Raw genomic sequence first — 15,913 nt, 5'->3', positions numbered from 1 at the left:
CTCATTAGACCACCGCGATCGCTGTAGTCATTTTTTAGTTCACGAACTTCTGCACAGTTCATGGCCTAATTCATCTTTAAAGAAACCCTCAAGTCTAATTATGTAACTCCTCAATCAGACTGCATGAAAGGTTTTCTCTGAGACAATCACCTGAAGTCCTCAGTCAGAGGATCTGCTGATGAAGATCAGCCCTGACACGTTTCTGTTTACAGTATGCGCTCCTCTTTCTTTTTCTTTCCCCCCTCAAGTCTTCCATCTCCTCACATTTCACCATTTCCTGACTCACTCCTTTACACCCCCTGCTTCCTCTCGCTCCTCCAGCCAAACCACTGTACACACACACACACACACACACACACACACACACACACTGCTCTGTAAACTTTAAACAACACCAGAATTTCATCCCATTGTTGTCCAAGTGGCCTGGTCCCCCCCAGACACCCCATCAACCACCCAGACGCTCATTGGTTGCAAGTCCCTTGCTCAAGCATGCAGAGACATGATACACATCCATATACGCTCGTTCGCGTTCATGTGCCTCGCTGGAATGAGGAAAATCTTTTAAGTGAAACCCTTTTTTTCAGCTTCTCCAGCCAGCTGAGGCCCAGCCAGAGAAATAACAGCAGCGAGCGTTAAACATTAACAGTCCTGCTGCCAAAAAACCCCACACATTACAACTGCTCCACAGACGACACAACAGAAATAACTCCTCTCTGTCTCTCCCCGGGCCTATTAGTGAGGAGGTTTCGGGCCACAGTGCTTCTGGTAATGAGCCCGGCAGCACAATACGGGCACCGGGCCGGAACAGCTGAGGGCAGACAAAGCTGGCAGGATGGGGCGACAGGGACTTACTACATTTAACAGAGAAACCGTGCTAACACTGTGCCCGTGAGTGTGTGTGTGCGAGAGACGGACAGACAGAGTGAGAGTGTGTGCTTGTGTGATATAACATTGTGTGTGGCGGTGAAGGCATGTGTCCCATTATCATTACTGGGACAAAGTGAAAGGCAGAATGGAGGGGGGCCCAGCAGAAATTGCTGCCAAAAAGGCAACAGAGGAGTGTGTGGCAATCAGTGGGATGACGGGCTGGGGTTGTCCTGCTCCAGTCATCTGGAAAGTTCTCCACTTATCCCTGGGCCCGAGATACTGGCCCACCAATTCAGCCTGACGAATACGTATAATGTAGGCTGGCAGAGTTTGTCCACCCAAATGAGCTGCAGGACACGCCGTTGTTTTTAACTGTGAATGGCAGCGCTGCCAGGCGGGCCCTGCCCGGGTCAACCTCTTTGTGACCCTTGATTAGACCCAGATTGTGTGAGTGAACCCATTACCTTATCACTAATTACTCTGAATGATTATTCTGAACTTCTCCTTCTTTAACAGAGCTAAAGGGGCAGAAGTGTGTTACAGGGAAATGTGCAACCCCATGGATGCATTTAAGAGAAGAACATGTGACGAGAAAATGATGAGTACGAGTGTGATGACGTTGGCAGCTGTAGTGTTGGTTCTGTGCAGCTCTGTGATACAGCAACTACTTCCCACAGTAGCGTAAAGGCTAATGGAAGTGAGATTCATCGTACAGGTATTTAGCCTGTTCACTCAGTCCAGACCACTATCCAGCAATCTTACGTGCCAATATAACAGGAACCACAGCGGTGGTTTGGGAGGACTTATTGAACATTTAGCTGTGTTGTATGAAATGTATGATCTGCCTCAGTTCATACATTTCCATTGATTTCACAGGCTGACTCTCTGACTGTTACCCATGCAGAAGCAGGGAAACGTCACACGCCATGTCAGAAGCTTCTTGCAGTCGTCACTGTGTGTCTCTGAATGAATGAACTGAGGTTGTTAAACTCACCTTTCATTTTCCTGTTTTCTATATAATCACCGGTGAAGTTGATCAGAAAATGTCCAACCAGTCTGCTGCTGCACTGCAACGGCTGACTGATACCACGGGTGTGGTGAAGGCTCTCCACTAACGTTGCATTGAAAAAAAAACCCAGTATCATATGGATGCTATACTTGTGCCTTCTTGTTGTTATTTCCACTACTACTGATAAACTAATTATTATTATCCAGCATTTCTGAGCCCTCGCTATTCAAAACCCCAATACCAGCGATAACAATGACGGGACAAAGAAGGTAACAGATCTTCTAAGTGTACATTTTGTAGACAGCAGCTTGGTTTCATTTGTGGGGAGGGAGAGGAGGTTTTTTTCTACGGCCAGCTTTGAGGATCAATATCATGGGGTAGTTTCAATAGTAAAACTAATTTCATGTTCATGATGTCGTGATTTTCTTTTCAGTCCAATCCTTGCACCTGACCATTTTCAGAGGAATGTTTTTATTAATATCATCATTGTTTTGATAAGCCACTTAACACTCAAACAAGCATAAAAAGTTCTTAACTTAAGGGATGAACCTGTGCAGTGTGTGCAATTTTAAATTGTATCTGCCTGTTGCACAAACACATCATTTGTTCCCATTTAATTGTTTTATGCATCAACAAGGTGATTCGTAAAGAGCCATTAGCTGAAAACTTGGTATATCTATGTATAGTGTGCAGTGTGTTCTTAAAAATTTGAGGGAACTGGAGAAGTGGAGGACAAAAGAAGAAGTAGCCGTTCTGAAAAACTATCCACAGCAGTATTAACAGTATCTAAAAGTGATCTCCTTAAGAAGCAGGCTGAGGTATGCCATATTAGACAAAAACTGCCCATATGGAAGAGATATATATAAATCTTATAAAGTTTGTATCTGTCTTGTGTGAAACTTGTATGAAAAGCATATAAGAGTGAAAACAGATATAAGATCCCTTGAAAAATTATATAAATGAAACTTGTATGTTTTGGATACTTCCTAAAACAATATATGAAAGTAATGAGAAAGTGGCCACTTTCATGAGTAAATCTTATAAGTTTTTACTATTTCTTTTCCATATGGGTGGACTGAAAATCAGTGGCAACAGGTCTGATGGAGTAATAAAACCATCAGATTTTGATCTGCTATGCGATACCATTTGGAAAGGCTCTGATTGGCAACAGCTTTGTTGTTCAGCCTGATAATGATGAAAGCATACCTGGAACACTGTCAGCCATGGATTGGCCTCCCCAAAGCCCAGACCTCAACATTATTGAAGCAGTGTGGGATCAGTTTGACCGAGAACAGATCAAAAGGCTGCCAGCATCCATTACACGTATTTCAATAACTTGCTGCACGCATTTCCCATGTTCCTCAAAAAAAAAGAAAAAGAAAAAAAGAAAGAAACAAGGAGTGGCTCAAGATTTTTGCACAGTACTGTATATTGTGGTTATGACCTTTGTCTAGTTCAAGGTGGAGGACCAAACCACCTACTGCAATCATCATCTAAATTTCACTGTAAGTCAATTTGCTCTCATAGGCCCGAAAAGAGGCCTCAGAACACCTGAGCAGACTTCAAATGATATCACCTCTCTCAAATTTCAAGAAGTTATCTAATCTCCTCCATCTTTAACTCTAATGCAGCTGGAACAAATGTGCCAGTCAAACAGAGCAAAGTGGCCAAACAGAGGCTGTTTCTGTGTCGGAGCAGGTAGAGGGAGGAAACACAGGTGCCCTGTGTCATACCGACCTATTAAACAACACTCAGACCCCGAAGGCAGGAAGCTACTATTGACCAGGAGACATCAAGAAAAACGCACCTTTCAAAGCACACACACACATGCAGCACTATACACACACGACGGAGGTGGATAAAATCTTCCAGGTATCAGGTCCTGCCCCGAGGGAGAGGACTGACCTGCAGAGGCCAGTGCAGTCAAACACCCGGCCGACAAACACCTCATTCAACGTCACACAGACATGCTGATTGTGCTGATTTATCCTCCACCCGCACACAGAAGATCAAAGATTACCAAGCAAAGGAAGAACACATTGCAAATATTCCTAGAACTGCTTCGAAAACTTATTCTTGTACGGGCTAAAAGATGAAACGAGATAAAGAAGTTAAACATTCCCGATCCGCTCCGCGTGCCGCATTGACCCTCTGTTTGTCCTGCATCTAAAAAAACCACAGTCTGCGCCCGAGGAGTACTATCAGACTCTTGAGTGTGAGTGTGTGTGTGTGTGTGTGTGTGTGTGTGGGTGGACGATGAAGGGTAAAAAGAGGTCATGCATTAAAATGCCCTCAAGCAAGGCACTTGGCTTAACTCTTTTCAACAAGAGAGGCTCCTTTGCTGCTAAAAGGAAAAGGAGCTCTACTTCTTTGGACTGGGTCTGATTGGCAAATAAAATGAGAATGTCTGGCCGCTAGAGAAGCCACACTAATGAGTGCAGTTAAAAGGGAAAAAAACGGGGGTAAAAAAGGCAGATGTCTTTCTACAGTACCTCCTGTTTCTTGTAAAACAGATTACAGCGATAAAAGACTTTTCCCAAAACGATGCAAAAAGATAAATTTGCCTCAAAAAAATATATCAAGCGTGGGACGCCGGATAAGAGCGTGAGAGGATAAGAGTGGAGTTAATGTCTCGGTGAAAGAGGCAAGTGGGGTCTGAGTGGGGAGACGAAACTCATGAGAGGACCGCAAAGAGACTTCAAGGGCCCTGGACGGTGAAAGCCACACAGCACAACAGCAGCAGTCAAGAGCGGAGGGTGAAGACAGAGGCAGTGGAGGCGGTGGGTGGGTGGAGGGGAGACAAAGAAACATTTCAATAGCTAGAGTGGGAGAAATGAAGTGTTAGTGCAGATAAAAAGTAACAAGTAGAGCGTGCAAGGCGTCAGCGGCAGATGGAGAATGTGCATCAGGAGGAGCATTGAGGGCAGAAAAAAAGGGCACAGGATTGATTGTGGTGAAGTTTATGTTTGCTGGCGGTGTTTTCAGGTGTTTTGCGGCTTATGTGCGACCCAGGGTGGAGGTTGAGCAATGTTTAAGCCACCTCGTGTACACACAAGGGGAGGAGAGAAGCACAATGAAATGAGGAAGCCTTACGAGTCATAGCGGAAAGGGGGGGGTCTATTCTGGATTGGCCCCTAATGATCACAACTTGAGGTCTTGCCTTTTTAATTACCCATCCAGGCCTGACTGAGACGCATCAAGCTCCAGAATGGAGTGGTGCAGATTGGACAAAAAAACAGGCCACTTCCTTGGAAAGGATGCCCTCTGAACCCAGCAGCTAATGCAGCCCCTGCTGCTCCAGCCTGCTCGTTATTGTTCTTGGAGAGGAGGAGGAGAGAGAGGGTCACTCCAAAACAGGCCCACCACCATCACTGGCTGAAGTCATGGTCCACAGGCCATGTGAGAAGTGCTCCCGCTCGAGAGATCCTCTGCGACGCCAGCGCCAAACGGGCACCTTCGGCACAGATTGCGACCCTGGAATGTAAACCATTATTAAAGCGTTTGTGTCTGAGCTGGAAAAGCAGGAGACGCTAATGGCTGCCTCTCGCTGTAACATTTCGTCACAGGCCCGAGAGCATGTAGGTTAGCCGAGATGGCGTCGGCCCCTCCCCGCCCCTCTGGAGGTGCTGTGACGGCCCCGGGCCCCCGTCACTCATGTGGCCAATCAGTCACCCTCATCTGCACAATCTGACTTTATCTTAATGAGCTGTTGTTATTTCCGTGAATGAATGGAGACAGTTTCCATTCAGAGGACAAGCTGGGCTTCATCGCCTGATGGAGAATCCCGGGTTTCTCTCATGTCTGTCCGTCCAGGAGGGGAAAAGATCTAAATATACAAAAACAGCTTCAGGTGCAATGAAACGTCCATTTGTTCAGTGCGTTCATCCGATTCTGACCCGCAGACGGGACGGTGTGTGCTTGTCTGTATTGTCTGTGCTCTTCATTGTGTTTCCTTATTGTCGCATCACATTCCTGTGTGGGGAATTTGTGTGTGTTTAGAGGTGGGGGTGGTGGTGGTTCTAGACATCCTGCTCTTTTGTTGGTCACCCCAGGTCGGCCGCTGCTCGACATGTCAGCCTGAGAGATCACAAAATAGGACCCGTGCCACCTAGAGCAGTGATCTCACACACACACACACAAGCCCGTTCAGCTATCTTAGTGAGGACCTTCATTGATATAATGGTTTCCCTAGCCCCTTACCCTAACCCGAACTATTAAAAATGAATGCCTAACCCAGACCCTTACCCTAAACCTAACTGTAACCTAATTGTAACCCTGACACTAAAACCACATTTTGAGCCTCAAAAAGGCCTTCAAACTTGTGAGGACCGGTGAGTGTGTCCTCACAAGTCACTGTTGGTATAGTAGAATGCAGATTTTCAGTCCTCACAAAGATAGCTAGACAGGAACACACACACACACGCACATGCACAGACACACAGACAAGAACCGACGTGTACACACCTTGAGCTCTGCTGTCTGACACTGCTGGCACAGATGGGTTAAGGGTAACCATGGCATCACAGACAGACTTTATATTTTTCACTTTTTGAGGGTTTTTTTGTTCTTCGGGTGTCAGGTTTTGTTTTTTCCAGACCTTGAATAATTTTATTGGTTTAATCATCCTCTGATCATCCTCTGATCAATAGTTGAAAACTCTTTGCCTCAGTTTCAGGGAGTCCAAAAGTCTGAAGAAGGTATGATCAGGTAAATGACCAGCATAAATTACTGTTCACGGTTTACAGTTTAAAAACGTGATATATACACTTCAGCCAAACAAGTTTACAAGAAACAAATTTATGTGGGCAGATGTGATCAAGACAACACGCTGAAGTTCAAACAGGAGACTTCTGGATGCGGCGTAGTTGCTCTGGTCCAAAAAAGAGAAAATATCCAGATCCAGATGTCTGAGTAGAATGGCCAGACTGTTCGAGCTGAGGTGAAGGTAAAAGTAACTGAAAAAATGCAGATGAGCATACCTGAACACACAACACACCAAACCTTGAAGCAGATGGGCTTCAGCTGCAGAAGAGCGGATTCCACTCCTGTCAGCTAAGAACAGGAAACTGAGGCTATTGGAAAACCAATTCCTGGTCTGATGAGTCTATATTTCTGCTGTTATATCTGGATGGTAGGGACGCAGGTTGGAGTACACAACATGAAAGCACTGACCCTGAACCATGGATGGGTTCAGGCAGCTGATGGTGGCATAATGGGGAGGGGGGATAATTTCTAGGCATGCTTTGGACCACTTAGTACCAGCTGAGCATTGTTTAAACACCACAGCCTACCTGATTATTGCTGTTGACTATGCTGATCCCAGCTCAAACTCAAATAATCTCAAACTGGTTTCATAAACATGACAAGGAGCTCACTGTACTCAAATGGCCTCCACAGTCATCAGGTCTCAGTTCATAAAAGCACCTTTAGAATCTGGTGGAACGGGAGGTTCACATCCTGGATGTGCAGCTGACAAATCTGCAGCACCTGTGTGACGCTTTCATGTTACTATAGCCCAAAATCTCTGAGGAATCTGGATCCAGCGAGGTACTGACAATGTGTGCCCAATAACATGGCTGATGAGTCCATTATGACCGAGTTTTGTAGTTAAAAACAAAAATAGAGGAGCTAAGATGCAGTGTGCATTTTGTCATCAAACTAACAGAGTACACTGGCCAGAAATCCAACCAACAAACACACACGTTTAACCGTATTAGGGGTAACTAATAAAATCAATTAAACTTTTAGTCTTTAACGGACCAAAAATACAATTATAAGATATATAAGATGGCACAAAACAAATAAATTACAGTCCAAAAATCGATTCAGATTCATTTTGTTGTGAAAACAAGTGCCACACAAGTATCTGTGAGCTTTATGGCAGATATTCTAATATCAGTGACGGCATTTGTGTCTATAAAAACAAGGTTGTCTTGAAAATGTGCTAAAAAGTGATGATAAATAACAGGAGCTGAAACCAAAAGTGTCTCCAGAATACTGAATAATAACTGTAAGTTATATTTTATTGTGGAAAAGGAACCTTTCATTTGAACAAAACATGTAACAGAGAGAGAAAATAAACATTTCATACATATGATATAGAAAAACAAAAGTGCAATGAGGATTCTTTAGAAAAACCACTTCACAACAGACAGGACGGCAGGGCGATATCACAGCGCAATATCCTGTGCTACAGTACCCTCTTGTGGTGCAAAGCACGGTGAAAAACATCTGTGCCATTCTGAGTACCGAAAAACAAAAATTCAAATTCAAAAATTAAAACAATACTAAATAAATTAGGTCCAGGAATTTAAGTCACTCAAAAAATTAGGTCAGGGTCTCCCCTCGGTCCTGAGGGAGTTTGAAGGTTATGGATTACCTGAGGTTTATCTTTATTGAAAAGTGCACAAGATCAATAAGTTGCTAAGGCAGTTTTTAGATGAGACTTGGGTGTTTCTTTGTTCTCTGCTCGGTGCTTCCACAAACTAAAAAAAGAGTAACGTCAGCGCACCTCCGGCGTGCATGAATCTAAACTTTCAAAGGATATAAACTGGTCGTGTGATCTGTGAGCGAAGCAGCTTTCAGACCTCTTTGTTCCATCGGGGAATGATGGGCTTGCGATACGTCCGTCTCTCAGAGATGTTTCGTCTGACTTTGACCACCGCTGCAGGCGCCACCTCCAATTCCAGAGAAGGGCTTGAGTGGGACTTTTTAAGCATGCCATCCACATCATCTTCCTCTCCCAGAGAGTCAGCGCATACAGCTTTATCAAACGAGTTCAGGTCTGGTGCGTTTAACTCGCTGTCGCCTGTCTTTTTCACGCTCTTCCACCCCTCCAGCACCCGAATGTAGGTCTCATAGCGACATATCTGTGGGACACAGGCTGATGAGTGGCTCAATTAATATAATCATATAAGGATATAAAATCCTGGGTCCATCTCACCTCATGCTGCAGGTACTGCAGGTGCTCCTCCATATCCCGGGCTTTGGCCTTTTTGCTGTCCAGCGTGCTTTGCTGCTGGTTTTCGAGGTCCACCTTGAAGGACTCCAGCATTTTTGCATGAGACTGAAGCTGATGCTCCTGCACAGGGAACACATGAGAGGCTTCATGTAAATATATGTGACGCAAACACTGGTGACGAACCAACAGAAACAACAGCAGAGAAGTACTATCGGACACACTATAGCTGGACACACTATAGCTGGACACACTATGCGTCTACTGAAATACAAAATGTATAAAATGCCTCTAATGGTTTCAATATTTACAGCCACCACAGGCAGTAGGGGTGTCAAACATAGGGCTGGGGGGCCAACCTGGCCCAGTGGAAAATTATAAGGAGGGCATAGACTTCTGTACTTTACTGTATTTTCATAGATTTTACAACTTGTCCTGTTGATAAAATGTCAAACAAAACAAACATTTAGTGAAGTCACGAATGAATTAGTTCCTAGAACAGATTTCCTTACCCGGATGATTGAGCATGCATCGAGACATATCTGCTAGAACCTTTTTCTGTAATTTTACACATCTATTTCTTACAATTTAAGCCCAAAGAGTCATGCTGACAGCTTTCATCCATTTACTACAGCAGCATTTTTGTAACTGCACTTCTTTTTTCTCCTATGACAATATCTGAGGGATTCAATGTGTAGTTAAACTTCTTTACACTGAAAAGGGGATTTTCACTGGTCTGCCCCACTTAAGGTCAAAGTGGGCGATGTAAAACGAGTTACACATCGCTGGTGTAAAACATGGACGTAGCTCCCAGGTTGGAAAAAATAAAGCCCATGTGGACTGGCCTAAAACCTGCATTCTATCTGGAGGTCAAACTCTTTCCTGATGAGTCTAATTCTCTCTAATTTCAGCTCATAATGACAAAAAAAATGAGGTTTATTTTGTATACTATATTTCAAAATGGAGGATTATCTGTGGTATGTTTATTTGCTGACAACTGCGTCAGTGGATTCCCAGTCTAACCAGCTCCTCCTCGTGTTATCCGTTTTTTTGAAACCAAGATTGCAGAAAAGGCTAATCTTCAAAACAGGACTTAAGAAACAAAGAAATGATATCACTGTAGCGTTTATGTTTATGCTGGCTGTGGGAGACACCAAAATACATTAAAACGTACATTTTTCTAATATTATCGAGCGAAGGAACACTTGTTTTATGAGAAGTAAAAGACAAGGGTTATCTAAATAAACCTAATTTGCTATTTTTAACTCCTTTTTGTCTCAAGATGATTGAAAACTGTAAGTAAATACATTAGAACATTATTCTAGACTAAAGGAAGCACAAATAGAGCCATTAAAAACAAATTAAAATATAACAGGCCTACTCTGTCACTTCTAGTGAGCAAAAAGTTCAGTCACGTGAAGGTTAATGAAGCATGTCCACAGCAAAACACAAACACAAAGTGGTGGTTTGTCTGAGTGGACAGCTCGGTGTGTGTGTACCAGAGTCTCAGCCGACTGCGATGCGGGGAGGATCGGTCTGCGGAACTTCCTCTGGGAGCCGACGGCAGCGGGGAACGGAGGCGACGAGTGAAGAGCCGAGACTAAGTTGATGCGGCTGATCCACGAATTCATCTCCGCTTTGGACCTGACAAGAAAAACAAATGGCTGTTCTGACACCGGCCGTTGGACTCTTTGGCACAAATCCACATATGTATGCTCGGCTTGGACGTGCTGCGACTTACGAGGCCTGAAAGAGAAAAACCCTCCAGTCGGCCGTCTGCAAACGGAAGACGTGTGGCTTCTTGGTGTAATCGGCTGCTGGTTCAGCCAGAGAGTGATGCACGCTCACCACCTCCTCTATAATGTGCTGATCCTTTCGATAATCATTCTAACACATAAGAAGGAACATAAAGAAACGCACAATCACAAAACACAGGAAATGATGCTATATTCTGTATAATAGACTCTGCAGGAATGGAGTTACTGACCTTCTGTAAGTAAAGGACCATTCCTTTAAGCACTCCATCAAAAGTCTTCCAGCTTCTCTTTCCCCATGGTGCTACCACACAGAAGCATCCAGCAGTTAGTAACAAAACTCATGCAAAGGAGACGTTAACTTCTTTAAAAGTCGCCAAACCTCCTCCTGCAAAAAAATACTGGCGGCTGCCAGCGTTAGCCCTCGGCCTTCAGATGCACATATGGTATAAATCTCAAAATCATAGCTGATTTCCTTCTCGAATTATCGCATTCACAAGATTTTCAGAACGTTCTGAAAATCTTGTTCAAGGTCACTGAGATTCAAACCTGTTTTTCGAGATTTTTAGTAGATGCACCTATGGTGTCAATTTCAAATCCTACATCGCCTCATTCTCAACTTCTTGCATTTATAAACTCAGGTGTCCGTGCCGACCGCCCGGCAGGGAAGGCTAAGCGTTGTTTTGAACGCTTAGCCTTTTACAGCTAAGCGTTCAAAACAATATCTGACTGCATCACTAAATCACAGTTTAGTTAAATAAACCCTCGTGGGAAGTTTATTAGTTTCACTTTGCTTTTGCTTTCAGACCTGCTTTAAGTCTTCATGGCACAACAATTTGCTGGAAACATTCCTCAGAGATTACGCTTTACGCTGACATGACAGCATCACTCAGCTGCTGCATCAATACATCTGACCTCTGGCATCAACTGCTGCTTACTGTCTCCTTTTTTCAGCCCATTTACTGTAAACCCTAGAGGTGGTTGTGTGGGGAAAATCCCAGAAGGTCAGCAGTTTCTGAAATATGAGATGATCCCGTCTGTCACGAACAACCAACCTCATCTCATTTCATTCTAATGTTTGTTTTGAACTTCATTGTGTGATCTTATTCACATGAGTTTTTGCTATGCGACTGGATGGTTAGACCTTTGTGTTACCGAGCAGTTGAACCTGTGTACTTAATAAAGTGGCCAGTGACTGTAAAATCTCATTACACACACTGTACCATCTGCTTCATTCTCAGTTTGAGGTGTTACAGGTAAGAGTTCTGCCTCACGAGGTTAAGCGGTAACTTTGGGGCACAGACTAGAACGATAAAACGTCAAACGTTTACAAAATATTCTTGATAATTCAAAATAACTGTACTCATGCGCACATCTATACATTTATTTCCATTTTTTTTAAGAGCGTTATATGTTTGAGGCAAGTAAAGAGTAAAGTTTAGGGGATTATTTTTAGTTTATTTTCAAATTAATTTAAGATTTTGTTGGTTTCCAGAGCAGATTTAGTCTTTTCATTTTCACTTTTATTGTTTAAAATCTACAGTTTCAGACCAGATGGGATAAAACATACCTTATTTATCAAAAAACTGGGAAATCTCTGTGTTCTAAAACATGGAAAACATCCTGAGGAAGGAATACTTTGTTAGGAAGTCCCTAACTCACAGATATTTCATGACTAATTGTGGAAGTGGAATTATTGCAAAGTGGAAGCATTTAGGCATCACAGCAACTTAGCCACAAAGTGGAAGACCACATGAAGTCACAGTGTGCTGAGGTGCTTTGTGAGCAAAAGTCAGCAACGCTCTGTTGACATAATAACTGCAGAGCTCCAAACCTCCTCTGGTGCACAGAAACAGTGCACTGGGAGCTTCGTGGCATGAGCAGCTTCTGTAGCTGCAATGTGTAGATGGTGTATCTAACGCTGCAGCGTGAATCTCAGACGTGTATCTGTGTCACACTCACTGCGTTTGCCATCGATGTCAGCGTGTAGCTTTCTCTGGAGAAACCCGTTTTTGACGACGGCAGCCTTTTTGTCATGAGGAATGTCCAGGAAGGGGTTAACCTTTGAACGCAGCCGTGGATTGTCGCCCGGATCTTCATTCACCACGTTCTTCAGCTCATCCTCATCACTTTGACATAAAATGGAAGAATATGCGAGTGAGATCAAGCATTAAAATCGAGAAGGACTAACGCACAACCGCTTTACTTACACAGCCCATTCCAGCGGCTCGTTCTTTATGGAGTTGTAAAGACTCTGCAAAGAGAGAAAAAGCTTCATCAATCAGGACTGAACTTTTCTCAAGGAGCTCTCCAAAGGAAAAACTGAAAATCTAGGAAAGTATTACTTTCAAGAGATCCTTGTTGAAGTTCGCTCCATCATTCATTCCATCCAGGTTTGACACAAACTTAGAAGACGACATGGATTTTCCTACATGCTGTCAACACACACAACACATGTTTGATTACAGCACAGAGTTTACAATGATTGCTCTAAATGCCACAAATGTCTGCTACCTGTCCATGCAAGTCAGTGTTGAGAAGCATCAGGGCACATGTCAGAGCCAACACAGCCCCTGAGGACATTAAAAAACAGAAAAGTGATGTTGACACAAGAATCTGTTAAATGTAAGTTCCTATCTCTGTATCTCGCAGCACGACACAACAGGCTCACCTGAGGAGGAAAAGGAGTCAGGGTTGCACTGATGGAAGCGGCAGGAGAAATGCTGCAGCACGCGCTCTCTCTCCTGCGTCTCTCCTATCAGCACCACCACTTTGAGAAAAGACCTAAGAAAGAAAGAAAATGACTAGGAGACGCTCTCTGAACCTCTCCGTTTTAAAAGGAGATGTCGGTGGAGGCAATCCAAGCTTCTGTTTGTTTTATTACCTCAGGGAGTGATCCAGAGTTTGGCCGGTGAAGTCAAAGAATTTCAGGTATTCCTCTCCGACAGCGCGGCTGAAGTCGTTACTAAATAAAAACAATTGATGAATAAATAAAAGAGAGAAGAAGAAAAAATAAACTACGTCAGCACTGTCACCGCTTTATTTATCTGCCACATTCATCTGTAATTTTATTTCATGGGGAAGGATGTGGTGTTACGAAAAAATACTGACTTCTTCAATACAACGGCAAAGCATTAACACACCCAAACCTCCTTACCCAACCCCACTCCGCAACAGCTTCAGTGACTCAATGTTATGAGGCTGTTATTTAAAGGTCTCAAGAGGTGGAAATACAGAACTTTTTCAATTTGAGGGAAGAGTGAGTTTTAATTCAGGCGGGCCTTTTAGGTCTTAAGGTTTCATATGTTTGGGGTGGCTGCAACTGAGGAGGTAGAGGAGGTCATCTACTACTCAGAGGGTTGGTGTGCGATCCCTGGCTGCTCCTGCCTGCTCTCAGCACCTAACCCTAAGGTGCTGAGAGTAAATCAGCACCTTCGAAACAACGCAAAGTTGTTTCTTTTGGGCAAATTATGATGATTTAAGATCATAAATGAAATAATTTAAAAATATACAATATATAGCAGTGGCCCACCGCCTTTGGGAGAAAACTAGATGATTAGTAACATTTTTTTACTTTTTTTTTCATTTATATATACATCTGAAAAAATGTGAAACCCATATGCTGACTTAAAAAAAGCATATAACATGTGCGTCATAGCCTACTTCTGTCACCTGGCAGTGGTGACAGGTGGTAGCTAGCATAGACACAAACATATGTCCTAAGTATTTAGTCCAAAATTCAGAATTTTCTTTTACATTTTTAAAAGTATTCTGCACAAAAACAGATAGGACTCAAAGTAGATTAAAATTATGAGATATTTACTACACGTATGCACGCTTAAATTATAATATAATCATAATAATAATGGATGCTTTTGCATTTAAAAAGGTGTGAAGATTTGTCGAAGTCTCCACTTCTGGATTTCTTTAGCATTTGAACATGGATTTAAGTAACCTGGTTATGGTTAATTTAAAGCGTTTCACAAGTTGGAAACTGTAAATGTGTCACAAAAATAAAATTCAACATAGATATAATCTGTTGTGTTTGAGCACACATTTGCAAACATACGGATCTTGGAGCTCTTCTTTGGAGCCACCACCAAAAGACTAAAATGATTCAAATCTATTAAAATATATACTCTTACTCTTTGTCTAAGTGCTTCACCACATCTCCACGTTGAATCTCGTCCAACTTGAACAGCTTTTCAGCGAGGATGCGGGCCTTCTCTCTGTCCACCTCGCCTCCATTCATAAGAGGCACCGCTGTCTCCAGGGGCGTGGGCTGCTTTCCGTTTGCCACTACTGTTTCTAAATCTCCATCCTGCAGTCCCCCTAACATCTTCTGTTAGATCTGAAGTCTCACCCTTTTTTTCCTCCTCATTTAACTCCTCCTGGGTTTTGGTTGTATTTACTGGTTCCTTATCGTCTTCTGAAGGCGCTGTCTCTTCTTGCTGCCCTGCCTTTCCAGGGTCTTCAGCTTCAACACAAACAGCCTGCTCCAACTGAGGAGACTCCTCTGGCTGCTCTGCATCGTCAGGTTGGATTACCTGGTCTGTCAGTTCCATCTCTGGTGACTCTTCCAGATGCTGGGGTGGTTCTAAGTGGTCAGCGTCTTCCTCGGTTTCATGTGACCCCTCTACTGGTATCTGCTCTGGGTTTTCAGTCACCTCGAGCTGCTCGGGCTCTCTGTCCTGCACCTCAAGCTGCAGTGAAGCGTCTGTGTCCTGCAAAGCTGTTTGAACACAGTCTTGTTGCTCTAAACAATTTAAATCCTCCAGTTTTTCAACCAGCTCTTGTTTGTTTTCTATCCTCTCTGCATTTTCTAAAACCTGTAACGCTGCTCCCTCGTCATTGTCCACAGCTTCTGGCTGTTCAGGCTCCACGTTCTGTTCGACATCTTCACACATTTCTGTCCGACTGGTGAGATCTTCATGTAACTGGTTCAGTATCTCTTGGTCCTCTTCAGCGCTGAACTGCAGGCTTTCCTCCAAAAGCTCTGGGGGTGGCAGATCCACTAGTTTATCTGCCTCTGTCGACACTCCAGTGTCATCAGTTGGAAGGGGCTCTGGATGTACCTCCCTAAAAAGTGTGCACGAAATATGCAGTGCAGTTATTACAAAAAATACTATACAGTAAAAAAAAACAACTTGCATGACACAATGGAAGGATACGCAGTTAGCAAGGGCCAGAGATGTCAATCAACCTCTTCTGCATGATATTTACTGACTTGTTTCTCTGTGTGGCTTCTGTCAACACCACTACTTTAAATAAAGCTGCTCTTAGCGATCATGCACATGCTCGCAACTTGTTTGGTGTTAGATG

At 43.5% G+C, this 15,913-nt stretch overlaps 1 protein-coding gene across 1 annotated transcript; it reads right to left on the bottom strand.

Annotated features, from left to right (window-relative positions):
- Positions 1-7,874: 7,874 nt before the first annotated feature.
- On the bottom strand, positions 7,875-15,057 carry LOC120714158 (PH and SEC7 domain-containing protein 3). The gene is made up of 12 exons (XM_040000224.1): positions 14,737-15,057; positions 13,476-13,556; positions 13,263-13,375; positions 13,106-13,164; positions 12,937-13,026; positions 12,802-12,845; positions 12,554-12,720; positions 10,825-10,895; positions 10,579-10,724; positions 10,337-10,481; positions 8,823-8,960; positions 7,875-8,748 (listed from the first exon to the last, which is right to left on the bottom strand). The coding sequence occupies exons 1-12, from the start codon at positions 14,928-14,930 to the stop codon at positions 8,461-8,463; spliced, it is 1,536 nt and encodes a 511-aa protein (XP_039856158.1). The 5' UTR covers positions 14,931-15,057; the 3' UTR covers positions 7,875-8,460.
- Between the last annotated feature and the right edge of the window lie 856 nt (positions 15,058-15,913).

The sequence above is a fragment of the Simochromis diagramma genome, unplaced genomic scaffold (assembly GCF_900408965.1).
Source record: "Simochromis diagramma unplaced genomic scaffold, fSimDia1.1 OVJJ01000596.1, whole genome shotgun sequence".
Taxonomy (NCBI): Eukaryota; Metazoa; Chordata; class Actinopteri; order Cichliformes; family Cichlidae; genus Simochromis; species Simochromis diagramma.
The sequence above is the reverse complement of the archived record's forward strand: the minus strand, read 5'-3'. Positions and strand labels throughout refer to the sequence as shown.